We start from the raw sequence: 19,673 nt of genomic DNA, 5'->3' as shown, positions 1-19,673 counted from the left end.
AAAGGGAACCCTGTTACACTGTTGGTGGGAATGCAAACTAGTACAGCCACTATGGAGAACAGTGTGGAGATTCCTTAAAAAAACTGGAAATAGAACTGCCATATGACCCAGCAATCCCACTTCTGGGCATACACACCTAGGAAACCAGATCTGAAAGAGACACGTGCACCCCAATGTTCATTGCAGCACTGTTTATAATAGCCAGGACATGGAAACAACCTAGATGCCCATCAGCAGACGAATGGATAAGAAAGATGTGGTACATATACATCATGGAATATTACTCAGCCTTTAAAAAGAATTCATTTGAATCAGTTCTAATGAGATGGATAAAACTGGAGCCCATTATACAGAATGAAGTAAGCCAGAAAGATAAAGAGCAATACAGTATACTAACGCATATGTATGGAATTTAGAAAGATGGTAACATGCATAACCCTATATGCAAGACAAAAAAAGAGACACAGATGTATAGAAGAGACTTTTGAACTCTATGGGAGAAGGCGAGGGTGGGATGATCTGAGAGAACAACATCAAAACATGTATATTATCAAGTGTGAAACAGATCACCAGTCCAGGTTGGATGCATGAGACAAGTGCTCAGGGCTGGTGCCCTGGGATGACCCAGAGGGATGGGATGGGGAGGGAGATGGGAGGGGGGTTCAGGATGGGGAACACATGTAAATCCATGGCTGATTCATGTCAGTGTATGGCAAAAGCCACTACAATATTGTAAAGTAATCAGCCTCCAACTAATAAAAATAAATGAAAAAAAAGGGAGGGGATACATACACACACACACACACACACACACACACACACACACACATATAGCTGATTCACTTTGTTGTATAGCAGAAAGTAACACTACATTGTAAATCAATAATGTTCCAATTAAAAAACCAAAATATCAATTATTATTTTGACAGATTCTGAGAGAAATTCTCTCAAAATATAGTGTTGACTATTTACTGCTTATTTAATACATTCTTTGTGCCTTGTTCTATACTAAGCATTAGGTGTATTTAGAACAGTCATGATTTTTTCCTCATGGTGTGGGTAGTAGGGCATAGTAACTATAAAAATCTGAGATCAGAAGTTAGGCTTCTTGAGTTCAAATCCTAGGTTTGATCAAAATTATTAACCTATGTCTACTTATCACAAATAAAATCAGAAAAAGTACTTATAAGGTTTTTCCCTTTTTGCCATTTGCTACCATGGCAGGGGTAACTAAAAGGCTATGAACTTTTAATTATCATAAAATATACATAATATAAAATTTACCATTTTAGGTGTACACTTCAATGGCAGCAATCACATTCACACTGTTGTACAACCATCATAACCTAGTATTTCATAATCTCTAGTCCTTCATATAAGTGGAAACCCTTACCTGTGATAGTGACCTTTGTGACTGACTTATTTCACTTAGCATAAAATGTCTTCAAATTTCATCCATATTGCATATGTCAGAATTTCCTTCCTATGCAGTAATTTTAACAGCCCCATTGGACTATCAAAGTCAGAATTGACTTCAAGAAAAATAAAGACGTGCTGTGTGTTACATTAATACTAAGAGGTGTTTTAAGTTCCCTCACTTTGAGTGAACCAGAATGAGTAGCCAGGGGATATAAAGATCAAAACCAGAATTGGTACTTCTGAACTTTCAGTGGCAGGCAAACAAGGAAGTGAGTGATTTCTGGCCAGAAGACAAAAAATAAGAATGTCTCAGAGAAACTGAAGGTACTGTGGAGACAGAGGAACACGAGGAGCGCAGACTTGATCAGAGCTTAAGTGATTCTGACCCTAGTTACTGTGCCAATCACTCTGATTACTGAACCATACAGACTCTGCCTGGGTTCCAGAAGGATCTAAAAAGAACAAGAGAATCTTTTAAAACTTCTTTGATATTGCAACCATAGGCCACAGAAGTGGTTTGGAATTTGTGGCTTAAACCTAATCAAGAGGGTTGCCAGATAAAAGAGAGGATGCCCAGTTAAATTTGAATTTCAGATAAATAAGATTGTTTTTGTTTGGGATATACTTAAACTAAAACATTATTCATACTTTATCTAAAATTCAAATTTAATTGAGTATTCTGTATTTTACTTGTTAAATCTGCCAACTCTAAAACCAGGTCAATTGCTTACTAAACAGAAGTACTGAGATTTTCCATGGAACTTTAAATAGGACCTGAATTCTCATAGTTTACTACACAAAATATCCAGAATACAATCCAAAATTATACAACTCACAATAAAATACAAAATCTCATTTTTCATAGGAAAAGATAATAAATGGATACCAATGATGACATGACAAAGATGTTTCAATTATCTGAAAAAGACTTGCAGCTACTATTAAAATATTCAAGAGAGCAGTTGCAGACTTGAAACAACATTTACAATAGAAAGCATTAGGAAACAAATGAAAGATATAAAGAAAAATCAAAGACAAATTTTAGAACCCAAAGTAAGCCAAATAAAACATTCACTGGATAAACTCAATGGCAAAATGAAGATGACAGAGAAAAGAGTCAGTGAACTTGAAGATAGATTACTAGAAACTATCCAGTATGAAGAAAATGGGGGGAGCAGTTAGAAAAAATTAATAGAGCCTCAGACGTACATGAAATAACAAAAATAAAGCGTAGCATATTACTCATCAGAATCTCAGAAGACAGAAAAGTGTGATGTTGAAAAAACACTTAAAGATATAATGGCTGAAAAGTTCCAAATGTAGCAAAAGATACAAACTGACATTATAAGAAGCCGAGAAAACCTTAAACAAGATAAACCAAAGAAATTTATGTCTAGATATATCATAATCAAATGATTAAAACTAAAACTTTTAAAAAGAGGAAAACAACACAATATCTGTAAGGAGACATAAATATGAAAAACAGCAGATTGCCATCAGAAACTGGAGGAACCAGTAGGAAAAAAACCAACATTTTTAAAGTTCTGAAGAAAAAAAGCTTTTAACCTGGAATTGGATATTCAGCAAAGAAATCCTTCAGAAACACAAGCTTGAAAAAGACAGTCACAGAAGGAAAACTGAAAGCTTCCACTGATAGCTGGTCTAATCCACAAGAATTATTATAGGAAGCTCTTTAGAGAGAAGAGAAATGATAACAAGGAAACTTCGAACATAAGAAATGAAAAAAAAAAAAACCAGAAATGGTAAGCATGGGCAAATAAAAAGTATTATTCTTGACTTCTTGCATTCTTTAGAAGGATATAATATGGAGTAATGAAGTTTATAATAAATTAAAATGTAATATAATAAAAATATAGTATAGGGAGAGAGATGGGAGTGCCAGACCACCTTACTTGTCTCCTGAAAAACCAGTATGTGGGTCAAGAAGCAACATTTAGAACCAGACAAAGAATAACTAACTGGTTCCAAATTGGGAAAGGAGTACAAACAAGGCTGTATATCGTCACCCTGTTTATTTAACTTATATGCATAGTACATCATGCGCAATGCTGGGCTGGATAACTCATAAGTTGGAATCAAGATTGCCAGGAGATATGTCAACAACCTCAGATATGCAGATGATACCACTCTAAAGGCAGAAAGCGAAGAGGAACTGAAGAGCCTCTTGATGAAGGTGAAAGAGGAGAGTGAAAAAGCTGGCTTGAGACTCAACATTTTATTTACAGGGCAACAGTGGAAAAACAGACATACAGAACAGACTTATGGACATGGGGAGAGGGGAGGAGAGGGTGAGATGTATGGAAAGAATAACATGGAAGCTTACATTACCATATGTAAAATAGATAGCCAACAGGAATTTGCTGTATGGCTCAGGAAATTCAAACAGGGGCTCTGTATCAACCCAGAGGGGTGGGATGGGGAGGGAGATGGGAGGGAGGTTCAAAAGAGAGGGGATGTATGTATACCTATGGCTGATTCATGTTGAGGTTTGACAGAAAACAGCAAAATTCTGTAAAGTGATTATCCTTCAATAAAAAATAAATTAATTCAAAAAGAAAAACTAAAGATCATGGCATCTGGTCCTATCACTTCATGGCAAATGGAAGGGAAAAAAGTGGAAGCAGTGACTGACTTTATTTTCTTGGGCTGCAAAATCACTGTGGGTAGTGACTGAAGATGCTCGCTCCTTGGAAGGAAAGCTTTGACAAACCTAGAGAGCATGTTAAAAAGCAGAGGCAAGTTTTTGCCTACAAAGTTCTGCATAATCAAAGCTATGGTTCTTCCGGTAATCATGTACAGATGTAAGAGTTGGACCATAAAAAAGGCTGAGCACTGAGGAAATTATGTTTTCAAACTGTGGTGCTGGAGAAGCCTCTTGAGAGTCCCTTGGACTATAAAAAAATCAAATCAGTCAATTCTTAAGGAAATCAACCCTGAATATTCATTGGAAGTTATGATGTACAGCTGAAGCTCCAATACTTTGGCCACCTGATGGAAAGAGCAGACTCACTGGAATTGGAAAAGACCCTGATCTTGGGAAAAACAGAAGGCAAAAGGAGATGGGGGCAGCAGAGGATGGGATGGTTGGATGGCATTACTGACTCAATGGACATGAATTTGCACAAACTCTGGGAGATAGTAGAGGACAAAGGAGTTTGGCAAGTTGCACTCCACAGAGGTACAGAATTGTACACAATGCAGGGACTGAGCAACAACAACAAAATAAATGAAGACATCCGCTTTTCGTGTTAAATTCAGTATGGTTAATACGACACACTTGCGTGCTAAGTCACTTCAGTTGTGTCCAACACTTTGCAACCCTGTGGAGCTTTCCAGGCTCCTCTGTCCATGGGATTCGCTAGGAAAGCATACTAAAGTGGGCTACCATGCCCTCCTCCAGGAGATCTTCCTGACCCAGGAGTCAAACCCACATTTCTTATGTTTCCTGCGTTGGCAGGTGGTTTCTTTATCACTAGCACCATCTGCAAAACCCATTAATATGGCAGTACTCTCCAAATTCATCTGCAGAGTCATACAACACCCAATTGTCTTTTCGCAGAAATGAACACACTCATCCTAAAATTCATACAGAATTGCAGGGAACCCTGGATAAACAAAGCTTTCCTTACAAAAGAAGAACAAATTATGAGATCTCATATTTCTTGATTTCAATACTTTCTACAAAATGGCAATAATCAAAGCAGTATGATACTGGCATAAACATAGATAAATAAATCTAATGAAATAGAATTGAGAATCCAGAAATAAACCCATGCATCTATGATCAGTTGGTTTTCAACAATAAATAATAGTATTTAGAACAAACAGTGCTTAAACAACCAAATAGGCATGAGACTGGAAGACAAGAGTACAGCCATTTTTTTTAAAGGACCGAGGGAACAGCCTTGCACAAGCAGGCTTCACAGATCCCTTAAAATAAAGTACCTAAAAGTTTAGGTCTCTGAGACAATACCCAAAGACCCACAAGAGTAAAAGATAAACTCTATCTCTGTTCCATATGCACATAGTTTCCAAAGAATAAAATTGAGACTATAAATTTGCCACCTAGAAACCTTCAAGATGGCAGAAGAGTAAGATGTGGAGATTTGCATGCATATAGCTCCTACAAAACACCTACTGAATGCTGGCAAAGACCTCAGACTTCCAAAACATCAAGCTAATCTCCACATAATGGGATAGGGCAACAGGTATAATGGGGAAAAAATGAGAGAGAGAGGGAGACAAAGGAATCAGGAAAGAACCTGTGCCTCAGGGAGGGAGCCCTGAAGGAAGAAAAGTTTCTGCACGTTTGTAAACATCTCAAGGATGGGGAGGGTGGATGGACACTTCAGAACCTCAAAGGAGAGTGCAGCAACAGGTGTGTGGAAGGCAAATTGGAGAGACTTCTGCACACAGATCAATGCCTACCAGCACTCCCCAGCCTTAAGTGCTTGCCTGCATGCCCACTGGGGTTTGGGGCCACTGAGTGCTGAGATTCAGACTCCAGGGAGAGGACTGGGGTTGATTGCCATGAAGACAGTCTGAGGGGGCCAGTACAACAGAGCTGAGGAATCCAGGAAAAGCCCTGAGCCTGCCAGAGAGAGAGATCACTGTTGAGGGGACCCTCTAACTCTGTGCACTCTCAGACAGCAAGACAACACTTTCACAAGTGTCAGAGGTGGGGCGAGACGTGGTTGCAGTCTCCAACCCCAGAGGTGGGCGTGATGGCCATCACAGCTTCCACCAAACTGTGAGCAGGTGCAGGTCACTGCCCACACCTTCCTGGGAGCCTGTGCAGCCTGGTACTGCCAAGGAATCCACGACCTGGGGCCAATTCCCCTAGGAGAGTGCATGACCGATCTTAGGCTGTAGCAACTTGTGCGGGCTTCTGTTGCTGCAGGTGCCCTTTGCACATCCCAATTGTGTCTGCCATATCCCTCCCTCTCCCCTGAGCAGTGGCTCTCACCCATTCTGGTCTGGGAGGAGAACAGATGCCAGAGAATGGCCTACAAACAGAAAGGGGGGGGGGGCGGGCAAAACCAAAACTGAGCACCAGGGGCTGTGTGACCAAAGAAGAGGAAGGAAATTCACTCTGGCAGCCATAGGAGTAGCGGATTAAATCCCTGCAATTGGCTTGAGACTGTGGACTTTGAGGTAACTTGTGGACTTTGGAAGTAAGTACAAGCTAGAAGGCCAGATCTAAGTCTGAGCGGAAAACATAGTGCCCATAGCAGATCCAGAGACCTTCCTAGAAATGCTGGAGGGCTTCCTGAGGAGGCAGATCAACTGAGGCCACAGGAAAACATTCTACTTACTACCACTCTCTCTATATATATTTTTGTCTTTATCTTTTTTGTTTTGTTCTATCATTTTTCATTTTTTGTTACTCCTTTAATTTTTATTTTTACTTACTTTTTCCTTATTTATGTTATATTTAAACAAATTTATTTTTTTCCTATTTCTACAGTACTTTTTCATTACAATTTTTTTTACCCATGTTTTTCATTTTGTATTTTTTACTAGTCTAGTTTTTAGTGTTTGTTTTCATTTATGGGTCTGTTTATGGTTTGATTGCTCTCTTTTTTGTTTTTGTGGAGTTTTTTTGGTTCCATTTTGTAATTTTTTCCTCTTCTTTTCTTTTTCTAAGTGTGAGTGTGTAAGGTTTTTGCATGTTTCCTCTGTTAAGCTTTACCTTTACCATCTGCCCCTGGGTTTTATCAGTCCATTCTTTTTTTTTAGTTTATATGTCTGATTCTTTTTTTTTTTTTTTCTTTCTCTTTCTTCCCTGTGCTGTGTGGCCTGTCAAGTCTTAGTGCTACAGCCAGGGATCAAGCCTCAAATGCCAAGGTTGGAGACCCAAGTTCAGGATGTTGGACCAACAGAGAACTCCAACCACATGGAACAGTAATTGGTGAGAAGATGCTCAAAGGCCTTCATTTCAACAATAAGACTTGACCCCACCCAAAGGCCAGCAAACTCCAGTGCCAGATGTGGAGCAGCTAGCAAAGGATGAACACAAGCAGCTAGCAAAGGATGAACACAGTACTACCCGTTAGCAGACAGTCTACCCAAAGCCATACTATGCTTGAGATACCCCAGGTGTCTGCGGTGTTAAGGGCACTGCAGCACTGCCCTTCAGAGAGATGAGACCCAGCTCTACCCACCAGAACTCAGGCACCAGTCTTCCCCACCAGGAAACCTTCAAAAGACACTAATTCAACCTCAGTCCCTGGGGGCAAGCTCCACAAGTAAGAGGAACTATGATCTTGTGGAAAGGAGACCCCAAAGAGAGTAAATTAAACAAAATTTAAGAGGAAACAGTAGCAGATGAAGGATCATGGTTTAAACACACACACACACATACACACAAGACTAAACAAATAAAGAGGAATGAGGCAGTTTACCTGAAAAAGAATTCAGAGTAAGGATAGTAAAGCTGATCCAAAATCTCAGAAATAAAATAGGGGCACAGAAAAATAGAATGGAAACACAGATTGAGAAGATACGAGAAATGGTTAAGTACCTAGAAGAAATAAAAAACAATTAGCAATGAACAACATTGATAATTGAAATTAAAAAACATAATAATGGGGACCAACAGCAAAATAACTGAAGCAGAAGAATGGATAAGTGAGGCTGGAAGGTAGAAGAGTGGAAATAACATGAGCATAGCAGAATAAAGAAAAAAGAATGAAAAGAAATAAGATAACAGTCTCAGAGACCTTCAGGACAACAATAATCACATGAACATTTGAAAAATAGGAGTCCAAGAAGAATAAAAAAGAAAATGTATAAGAAAATATTTGAAGAGATTATAGTAAAAAATTTCCTAAAATGGAAAAGGAAATACCAACCCAAGTCCAGGAAGCCCAGAGAGGTGCACACAGGATACACTCAAAGAGAAACATTCCAAGACACACATTAATTAAGCTAACAAAATTTAAACACAAAGATGTTAAACACAGTGAGGGAACAGCAAGAAACAATATACAAGGGAATCCCCATAAGGTTAATAGCTGATCTTTCAGCAGAAACTATGCAGGCCAGAAGGAAATGGCAGGATATACCTAAAGTGAAGAAAGGAAAAACCTACAACCAAGATTATTCTATCCAGCAAGGGGCTCATTCAGATTCAACAGGGAAATCAAAAGCTCTACAGATAATCAAAGGTAAAGAGAATTCAACACCACCAAGCCAGCTTTACAACTAATGCTAAAGGAACTTCTCTAGAGAGGAAACACAAGAGAAAGACCTACAAAAACAAAGGAAAATTAATAAAATAAACGATAATAGGATCATACATATCAATAATTACCTAAAGTGTAAATAGATTCAATGCTCCAACCGAAACACACAGGCTAGGTGAATGGATACAAGAACAAGACCCATATATATGCTGTCTATTGAGACACATTCAGACCTAGAGACACATACAACTGAAAGTGTGGGTATGCAAAAAGACACTTTATGTAAATGAAAATCAAAAGAAAGCTGAAGTAGCACTACTCATATCAGATAAAACAGACCTTAAAGTAAGACTGTTACAAGAGAAGAGGAAGGACATACACAATGGTTAAGTGACAAATTCAGGAAGAAGATGTAACAATTATAATTATATATGCACCAAACATAGTGGCACCTCAATATATAAGGCAACACAATAATGTGGGGGACTTAACACACCACTCATACCAGTAGAAAGATCATCCAGACAGAAAATTAGTAAGGAAACACAAGCCTTAAGTGACACATTAGGCCAATGGATCTAATTGATATGTATAGGACATTCCATCTAAAAGCAGTATAATACACTTTTACCTCAAGTGCACACAGAACATTCTCCAGGAGAAATCACATTTTGGGTCCCAAATCAAGCCTCAGTATATTTAAGAAAACTGAAATTGCATCAAGCATTTTTTCTGACTACAATGCTGTAAGATTAGATATCAATTACAGGAAAAAAATTGTTAAAACACAAATATACAGAAGCTAAACAATACACTTCTGAATAACCAAGAGGTCGCTGAAGAAATAAAAAATGAAATTAAAAAACACCTAAAACAAACAACAACAACAACACAACTCAAAACCTATAAGATGCAGCCAAAGAATTGTTAAGAAGGAAGTCTATACTTAGGAATAAATTTACCTAAAGAAACAAAAGACCTATATATAGAAAACTATAAAACACTGATGAAAGAAATCAAAGAAGACACAAATAGATGGAGAAATATACCATGTTTGTGGATTGGAAGAATCAATATATGAAAATAAGTATACTAACTAAAGCAATATATAGATTCGATGCAATCCCTATCAAGCTACCAACGGCATTTTTCACAGAACTAGAACAAATAATTTCACAATTTATATGAAAATACAAAAAAACCTTGAATAGCCAAAACAATCTTGAGAAAGAAGAATGGAATTGGAAGGAGTCAACCTGCCTGACTTCAGACTATACCACAAAGCCACAGTCATCAAGACAGTATGGTACTGGCACAAAGACAGAAATATAGATCAATGGAACAAAATAGAAAGCCCAGAGATAAATTCATGCATCTATTGACACCTTATCTTTGACAAAGGAGGCAAAAATATACAATGGAGAAAAGACAATCTCTTTAACAAGTGGTGCTGGAAAAACTGGTCAACCACCTGTAAAAGAATGAAACTAGAAGACTTTCTAACACCATACACAAAAATAAACTCAAAATGGATTAAATATCTACATATAAGACCAGAAGCTGTAAAACTCTTAGAAGAAAACAAAGGCAGAACACTCTCTGACATAAATCACAGTAAGATCCTCTATGACCCACCTCCCAGATTAATGAAAATAAAAACAAAAATAAACAAATTGGACCTAATTAAACTTAAACGCTTTTGCACATCAAAGCAAACTATAAGCAACATAAAAAGGCAACCTTCAGAATAGGGGGAAATAATAGCAAATGAAGCAACTGACAAAAATTTAATCTCCAAAATATTCAAGCGGCTCATGTGGCTCAATACCAGAAAAATAAATGACTAAATCCAAAACTGGGCCAAAAAACTAAATAGACATTTCTCTAAAGATACACAGATGGCTAATAAACACATGAAAAGATGCTCAACAAGACTCATTATCAGAGAAAGGCAAATCAAAAACCACAATGAGGTACCATCTCAGGCCAGTCAGAATGGTTGCCATCAAAAAAGTCTACAAACAATAAATGCTGGAGAAAAGGGGACCCTCTTTCACTATTATTAGGAATGTAAACTAGTACAACCACTATGGAGAACAGTATGGAGGTTTCTTAAAAACCTGGAAATTGAACTATATATGACCCAGCACTTCCACTGCTGGGCATACACACCGAGGAAACCAGAATTGAAAGAGACACATGTACCCCAGTGTTCATTGCAGCACTGTTTATAATAGCTAGGACATGGAAGCAACTTAGATATCCTTTGGCAGATGAATGGATAAGGAAGTTGTGGTACATATACACAATGCAATATTACTCAACTCTAAAAAAGAACACACTTGAGTCAGTTCTAATGAGGTGGATGAAACTGGAACCTATAACACAGAGTGAAGTAAGCTAGAAAGAGAAACACCAATACAGTATATTAATGCATATATATGGAATTTAGAAAGACAGTAACAACTACAACCTTATATTCAGGATAGAAAAAGAGACACAGATATAAAGAACAGACTTTTGGACTATGTGGGAGAAAGCGAGGGTATGATGATATGACAGAATAGCACTGAAACATGTATATTACCATACGTAAAATAGATGACCAGTGTAAGTTTGATGTATGAAGCAGGGCACTCAAACCTGGTGCTCTGGGATGACCCAGAGGGATGGGGGGTGTGAGATGGAAGCAGGGTTCAGGATGGTGAGACACATGTACACCCTTGGCTGATTCATGTCGACGTATGGTAAAACTACCACAATATTGTGAAATAATTAGCCTCCAATTAAAATGAATAAATCAATTTTAAAAAGAAGGAAGTTTATAGTAATGCAAACCTACCTTAAGGAATGAGAAAAACATCAGATTAACAACCTAACCTTACACCTAAAACAACTAGAAAAGAAAGAACAAAAAGATCCAAAGTTAGAAGGAAAAAAATAATTAAGATCAGAGCAGAAACAAATAAAAAATAAATGGAGGGTCCAGTATCAAGGATCAATAAAACTAAAAGCTGGTCTTTTGAGTAGACAAACAAAATCAACAAACTGATAGATAGATTCATTAAGACAAAAAGGAAGAAGATAAATCAATTAAATTAGAAATGAAAAAGAAGTTACAACAGACAGTGCAGAAATACAAAGGATCATAAGAGACTACTGTGAGCAACTGTATGCCAATAAAATGGACAACCTGGAAGAAATGGACAAATTCTTAGAAACATACAACTTTCCAAGAATGAACCAGGAAGAAACAGAAAATATGAACAGACGAATCACAAGCACTGAAATAGAAACTGTGATAAAATCTTCCAAAAGTCCAGGGTCAGATGGCTTCACAGGTGAATTCTATCAAACGTTTAGTGAAGCGCTAACACCTATCCTGCTCAAACTCTTTCATAAAATTGCAGAGGGAGGAAAGCTCTCAAACTCATTCTATGAGGCCACTATCATCCTGACACCAAAACCAGATGAAGATACCACCAATAAAGAAAATTACAAGCCAGTATCACTGATAAAAATAGATGCAAAAATCCTCAACAAAATTCTACGAAACAGAATTTTCTCCAACACATTAAAAGACTCATACACCATGATCAATTAGACTTTATCCCAGGGATGCAAGTAGTCTTCAATAAATGAAAATAAATCAACATGATACACCATATTAATAAATTGAAAGATAAAAATCATATGATCTCAATAGATGCAGAGAAGTAATAAGACATTAGCAAAAAAATATAAAGAGAGAAATGCACATTAAGATGATGTATAAAATAACCACATTTATTTAAGAACGTATTCTAATATCAAATGGAAATGATATTCAACAATGTAAAACTGCAATTACTTTTGCACCAACCTAATAATACCATTTTTTTGTATTGGAAGAATCAATATTGTGAAAATGACTATACTATCAGAAGAAATATACAGATTCAATTCACTTCCTATCAAATTAACAATGGCATTTTTGGCAGAACTGGAACAAAAATGTTTGCAATTTGTATGGAGACACAGAAGACCCTGAATAGCTAAACCAGTCTTGAGAAAGAAAAATGGAGCTAGAGGAATCAACCTTCCTGACTTCAGACTACACTACAAAGCTTCATTCATCAAGACAGTAGGGCACTGGCACAAAACAGAAATAGAGACCCACGGAACAGGATAGAAAGCCCCAAGATAAACCCGTGCACCTATAGACAATATCTTTGACAAAAGAGGCAAGAATATATAATGGAGAAAGGACAGCCTCTTCAATAAGTGATGCTGGGAAAACTGGACAGCTGCATGTAAAAGAATTAGAATGCTTCCTAACACCATCTACAAAAATAAACTCAAATGGCTTAAGGACTTAAATATAAAGACAGAATGTATAAAACTCTTAGAGCAAAACATAAGCAGAACACTCTGACATAAATCACAGCAACATTCTCTTTGACCTACCTCCTAGAGTAAGGGAAATAAAAATAAACAAATAGGACTTAGTTAAATTTAGACGCTTTTGCACAGCAAAGTAAACTATAAACAAAGTGAAAAGATAATGCATGGAATGGGAGAAAATAGTTGCAAACAAAGCAATTGAAAAAGGATTAATTTCCAAAATATATGACCAGTTCATGCAGTTGAATATCAGAAAAACAAACAACCCAATCAAAAAATGAGCAGAAAACCTAAACAGACATTTTTCCAAAGAAGATATACAGATGGCTAATAAACACATGAAAAGGTGCTTAACATCACTCATTATTAGAAAAATGCAAATCAAAACTACCATGAGTCAGATGGTCATCATCAAAAAAATCTACAAATAATAAATGCTGGAGAGGATGTGGAGAAAAGGGAACCCTCTCTTACACTGTTGATGGGAATGTAAATTATAGAGCCATTGTGGAGAATAGCATGGAGATTCCTTAAAAATGTAGGAATAAAAGTACCATATAACCCAGCAATTCCATTACTGGGCATATACCCTGAGATAATCATAACTCAAAAGACACATGTACCCCAATGTTCACAGCAGCACTATTTTATAATAGCCAGCACACGGAAGCAATCTAGATATCCATCAATAGATGAATGGATAAAGAAGTCCTATACATATATACAATAGAATATCACTCAGCCATAAAAAGGAACAAACTAGAGTGAGTTATAGTGAGGGTGATGAACCCAGAGCCTGTTAATCAAAATGAAGTCAGAAAGAGAAAAACAAATATCATATATTAACACATATATATGGAATCTGGAACAATGGTACTGATGAACCTATCTGCAGAGAAGGAATGGCGAAAAGACATAGAGAGGGACTTGTGAACACCATGGGGGATGGTGAGGGTGGAATGAATTGAGAAAGTAGCATTGACATGTACACACCACCAAGTGTAAAATAGATAGTATGTGGGAAGCTGCTATATAATACAGGGAGCCCAGCCTGGCATTCTGTGATGACCAAGAGGAGTGGGATGAGTGGGTAGTAGCGAGGCCCAAGAGGGAGGGTGTATATATATATATATATGTTAGTGTATTATATATATATATATAGTTATGACTGATTCACATTATTGTAAGGCAGGAATCAACACAACATTGTAAAGCAATTATCCTCCAATAAAATTTTTTTTATTGACACCTAGCAAAATCACTGAACTCCAAGTTCTCTGACAGCTGCTGCTGCTAAGCCGCTTCAGTTGTGTCCAACTCCTTGTGACCCCAAGGACTGTAGCCTGCCTGGCTCCTCTGTACACGGGATTCTCCAGGCAAGAATACTGCAGTGGGTTGTTGTGCCCTCTTCCAAGGGACCTTCCTGACCCAGGGATCAAACCGATGTCTCCTGTGGCTCCTGCCCTGCAGGAGGATTCTTTATCACTGAGCCACCAGGGAAGCCCAAAGACCTGACAGACATTCCCAAGATTTTTTTGCAGGACACAGATCCCCACCAGATGAAAACTGCTGACTGCAAGCATGTAGACCCCACACTGGTTGAAACCAGAAGGTTGATGATGCTTGAAATTTAACCTTGATGCCAACCAATTCAAAAATCACACACAAGCTGATCGGGTACCTTGCAGCACCCTCCCTCACATTGTCTTTTAAATCTGCTCCTCAAAACGTATCAGGGAGTTATTAGGCAGTCTTTTCTGTCTTCTCCCTTGTGGACAAAATATCACACAAATAAAAAACTTTGCTTGCTTAAGAGCCTTGTGGTAGGAATATTCATTTCTACGGTATTGCTGCCCAAGAATGTGCCTGATAACAGGCAAATGCAAATGAATAAAGTTGGACTCTAACCTCACAATATATACAAAAATTATTTTAAAATGGATCAAACACCCAAAAGAGCTAAAACAATAAAATTTTAGAAGGAAACATAGGAAATCTTCATAACTTGGATTCAGCAATGCATTCTCAGATATGACACCAGAAGAAAGCATATTAATTGAGCTTCACCAATTCAAAAACTTTTGAGCATCGAAGTACAAGAATGTGAAAAGACAAGTCACAGAAAGGAATATTTTCAAATAATATATCTGATAAGGATTTCATATTATGAACATACAAAGAACTCTTACAATTCAACAACAAAATGACAGACTAGTAAAATAAAGTGCAAAAGGAGCTATAGACATTTCTCCAAAAGAAATTTATACAAATGGCCAACAAGTACAAGAAAGGATGCTCAATATAGTCATTAGGGAAATTTAAATCAAAACCACAATGTGCAAACACCCACTAAAAGTTATAACTTAAAATATTTTAATTTTTAAACAGAAAATAAATATTGGCAAGAATGTAGAAAACTGGAGCCCTCACACACTGCTAGTGGAAATGTAAAGTAGTATAGCAGCTGTGGAAATGTTTGGCCATTCCTCAAAAAGTTAAACATATAATTATCATATGACCTTGCAAGTTTATTCGTAAGTTTCAAGGAATAGAAATCAAACATCAACGCAAAAACATGTTCACTAAAGTTCATGGTAGCATTATTTATAATACTCAAAAAGTTGAAAACAACCTGAAAGTCTCTGAGAATGGATAAACAGAATGTGGTATTATCCAAAATGTAGTTACACAACACAAAACTCAGGAACCTTAAAAATATGTCAAGTGGAAGAAGCCAAACACAAAAGACCACATATTACATGATTCTATATTTACATACATGTAAAGGAAGAAATTTTCACAAACTGAATTACAAAGAAGTCATTCTCGCTTATACATGATTTAATTTGAATTTTACACTAGCTAAAACAGCCTGTTTGTAGCCTATCAAACACAACCTTGTGCATCTGCTTTAATCACTAAAGAAAAAGGTACATAGATCTAAAGTAAAAAAAGTCCCTGTTAAAAATAAAGATTAAATGCCTCCCTTGCTGAGATGTCAGTGCTGATACTTCTTGGAGGATAATACTCCTTTTCTCGGGTACCAAGGCCATACTGACACGTTGTATACATTTCTATCTATTTATGTGTGTTTGATTTTGTGAAACCTTAAAGGAATGTATTCCTACTTGTTTGGTGTTCTTTCTGTTAGGCAGGAAGTTAGCCAAGAGCAAGGAAAGGTGGCTCCCTTCAGTTAAACATCCAGTGATTGCCTAATCCCACCAAGCAACTTACCACCCCCCACCAAATATGCCCCCATCAATACTCCAAAATAGTCAAGGGGCCAGAAAAATCACCCACCAGCCAACTAGTGGGACACAGCCCACTTTCCCTACTCTGGCACACAAACACACATCTCACACCATCATGTACTAAAGTAATCTTTTGGTGCCCATTGGACTCATTAACTACTTACAAATATGTCATGAATATACACATCTAATTATAACAGACTGAATTATGAAAAGGACTTGTACAGTAGAGCATCTGGTAATATAACCCGCAGCTGTCAATTAAGTCTGTCAGTCGATAATCCCCTGGATTGTGCAAATGACCTTGCCTTAAAAATCTCTGTTCCCCAGCCTTCCAGGGCCATTGCCTCCCTTTGCATGGCCCGCCTCTCTCAAGGTATTCTCTCTGTTCTTCGTGTGTGCTCAGTCGTTCAGCGGCGTCCCACCACTTACCAACCTGTTCTTTCTTTCCTTTTTGTTAAGAAACTTGCAACAGGTAGGACCTTAGACTCTTCTTTGCATCCTTACCAAGAATAAGGGCCACAGGAGGAGAGGCCTCCAGACACTCCTCCACTAACATTTGCTCTGCTGAGATATAAAACTATGCAGAACCACCATGGCTTTCCTGGAGCAGTTCCTCAGTTATCTGGAAGCCAGTCTCCCAGGCTGCAGTCCTCAGGTTGATTCAATTGAAACTGTTTTCTTTTCCTATTCTCAACTGGCTTATTGATTATTTCCAACGACATAAGAAATGTCCAGAACTGGCAAATGCATACAGACAGAAAGTCAATTTGTGGTGCCAGAGGGTGGAAATGGGGAGCCTGAGGAATGACTGTTCCTGAGTACAGGGTTTATTTTAGGGAAGATTAAAATGTTCCACAATTAGTGGTGACAGTTTCACAACATAATGAATGTAATTAAAGTCACTGAATTCCAATAATTTAAAATAGTGAAACTGGTGACTTTTATCTTGATTTTCTTAAAAAGCAAAAATCCTATAGGATGAATAAAATGATATCCCTACATTATAGCTGAGATTTAGAGGTTAAGTCGCTTGACTGAAGTCAAATTATAATCAAAGCTGATCGAACCTCCCAAAACTTTCCTCCTAATCACTAAGTTACAACCAAAATAAAAAGTTAGAAGTTAACTCTAATTTCCTAGTTGGGTTTTTGTGCATTTGTGGCTTTTTTTTTTTTTTTTTTTTTTTTTTTTTTTAAAGCTAAAGCATTTATTTTAAACACTGTAATCTCCATACACAGTTAAACAAAAAGTTCTAAAAATTTATAGTTTGCTGTGATTTGAGGGCTTCCCAGATGGCTCAGATGGTAGAGTCGGGCTGCAGTGCAGGAGATCCAGGTGACTTGGGTTCAATCCTGGGTCAGGAAGATCCCCTGGAAAAGGGAATGACTACCCACTTTTTGAGGAGGGGTGGCGCGCAGCGAGAGAGCGCTCTGGAAGGTCGACGGAGCAAGCAGAACTTAGGGAGTAAGAGGGTTTAGGAGGAGAGGAAAGGACGAGAAGGTCCGTCCGCTCACCGCTGAGGCCTCGGCAACTGCCTCCGTCTCGACGCAGAGGGGCGCTAATCAACCGAGCACGGCGCCTCCTTCCAACGCTTTCCCCAACCGCCCCGCCAGCGGCCCGCGCACAGGTTTACAGGCACCGCCGCGCGCAGACCTCGCAAAGGCGCGGTCCGACCCCGGTGTCAGGCAGGCAGGAAGACCCAGTGAGCGCTGCCTTGGCCCCTTCCCGCCTACGGGCCCTGGAGCCCCAGTCCCCAGCTTGTCCATTCCTGGCAGCCTGCATGCTCCAGGGTCACCCAATCCACCTTTCTCAGTCTTCCCAAATATTTCACCACTTGCTCCTCCTGGCCAACCGCACAGTCCCCTACTTCCCCGAATAGAGACTAGGAGTGAGACATTTGCCCTGGTTATGATATTTAAGGGGAAACAACTCAATAATCAAGATAAATACTTTCATGTGACATTTAAATTTTTTTTCAAAATAAAAACCTAAAAGTACTGTGAGGTACTATAGGGGAGATAAAACAAAAGGAAGAGTCAGCAATCTAGACTATCTTTATTTAAAAATCTGTTATTTTTCTTATGGAATTTTTTGGTGTTTTTTTCAATATTGCATTAAATTTTTGTTGTTGTTGTTGTTCTTAATCTTCAGTACTGAGTATTTTGAGTTCTGAGTACGTCCCTAACTACTGTCAGCTTCAGTGTGGTAGTAGCAGAAAGGCTAGGAAAGTGCAAGTGGCCACCTTCTCCTCAGAGTCTGTGGGGGGCTAGCAAGAAACTTCCAGAACTGCAAACCCTCTAGATATGTCCCAGCTCAAAGTCTCAGTGGAGGGCAGGGACGGGAGAGCTAACGAGCATTCTGGCTACTGGCCACTACAAAACTAATAAGCTTATTAATATTCTTTCTAGTAAGTCATACCTACTAACAGTGTTCTCATTATTTTAATGATATAAACTAAAAAGCATGAAGAATACTTACATAATAAATACCTGACAGCTAAGTGAAGATGAAAGTCACTCTATCATATCTGAGTCTTTGTGACCCCATGGACTACCTCCCAGGCTTCTCTGTCCATGGAATTCTCCAGGCCACAATACTGGAGTGGGTAGCTTATCCCCTCTGGAGGGCATCTTCCTGACCCAGGAATTGAACTGGGGTTTCCTGCATTGCAGGCGGATTCTTTACCAACTAAGCTACTAGGGAAGCCTGCCTGCCAGCTAAACATTTTACAAAATGAGTTCCTTTATGTCTCACCACAACTCTGGGAGATTGGTGCTGATATTACTATCTGATTTTACAGTGCAAGTAACAGGATCAGAGTGGTTAAGTCTTGTTTAAGGTTATCCAGCATGTACAGTGGCAGAACTAGAATTCAAATCCAAACTGGCTAACCCCACCCAGAACCCTTACTTAGGAATCACAAAATGCATTATACTCTACCAGCAAGTGATTTGGTGGGGATTTCAGCTAAAAAGCCTTAAAACTCCAATAAAAAAGACTTAGAAACAAATTGAGATGTTAGAATATGCATTCATACAATGTATCACATCTATGAGGAAAGAAACAATATGATTTCCATGGAAACTCCTTGTAAACTAATCCTAGAAAGGTATTTTACTATCATACAAAAGTATGCTAACTCCATAGCTCAGTCAAGTGGTGTGACACCAGCAATCCCCTCTCCCTCTGCAGCATTTGGGCCAGTGTCTGTTGTACACTGATTGATCTGCTGTCAGTCCACGCTGCAAAACCAGCTTCTGACCTATATTCCAAAGTATTGCTCTACAATTGGCCACCAGACCTGTGCTGGTCCCCTGGCATTCCAACCAGCTTCCTCAGAAACACTGCTGCTACCACCAGGCTATGGAGGAGAAAGAAGGCTGCCCTCCCCTTTTATGATGACTTCTTT

General features: G+C 38.3%; 1 protein-coding gene across 1 annotated transcript in view; it reads right to left on the bottom strand.

Annotated features, from left to right (window-relative positions):
• The window catches only part of LOC136157377 (phospholipid-transporting ATPase ABCA3-like), a 270,924-nt gene extending 252,894 nt beyond the window's left edge, over positions 1-18,030 (bottom strand). Inside the window, exons 1-2 of the mRNA XM_065919286.1 lie at positions 17,832-18,030; positions 17,659-17,720 (exon numbers count right to left, since the gene is read on the bottom strand). Of these exons, the coding sequence (XP_065775358.1) occupies positions 17,659-17,720; positions 17,832-18,030 (261 nt within the window). The remainder of the gene's footprint in view (positions 1-17,658; positions 17,721-17,831) is intronic.
• Between the last annotated feature and the right edge of the window lie 1,643 nt (positions 18,031-19,673).

This window comes from Muntiacus reevesi, chromosome 2 (genome assembly GCF_963930625.1).
Source record: "Muntiacus reevesi chromosome 2, mMunRee1.1, whole genome shotgun sequence".
Lineage (NCBI taxonomy): Eukaryota > Metazoa > Chordata > Mammalia > Artiodactyla > Cervidae > Muntiacus > Muntiacus reevesi.
This window is presented reverse-complemented; position numbering and strand designations above follow the sequence as displayed.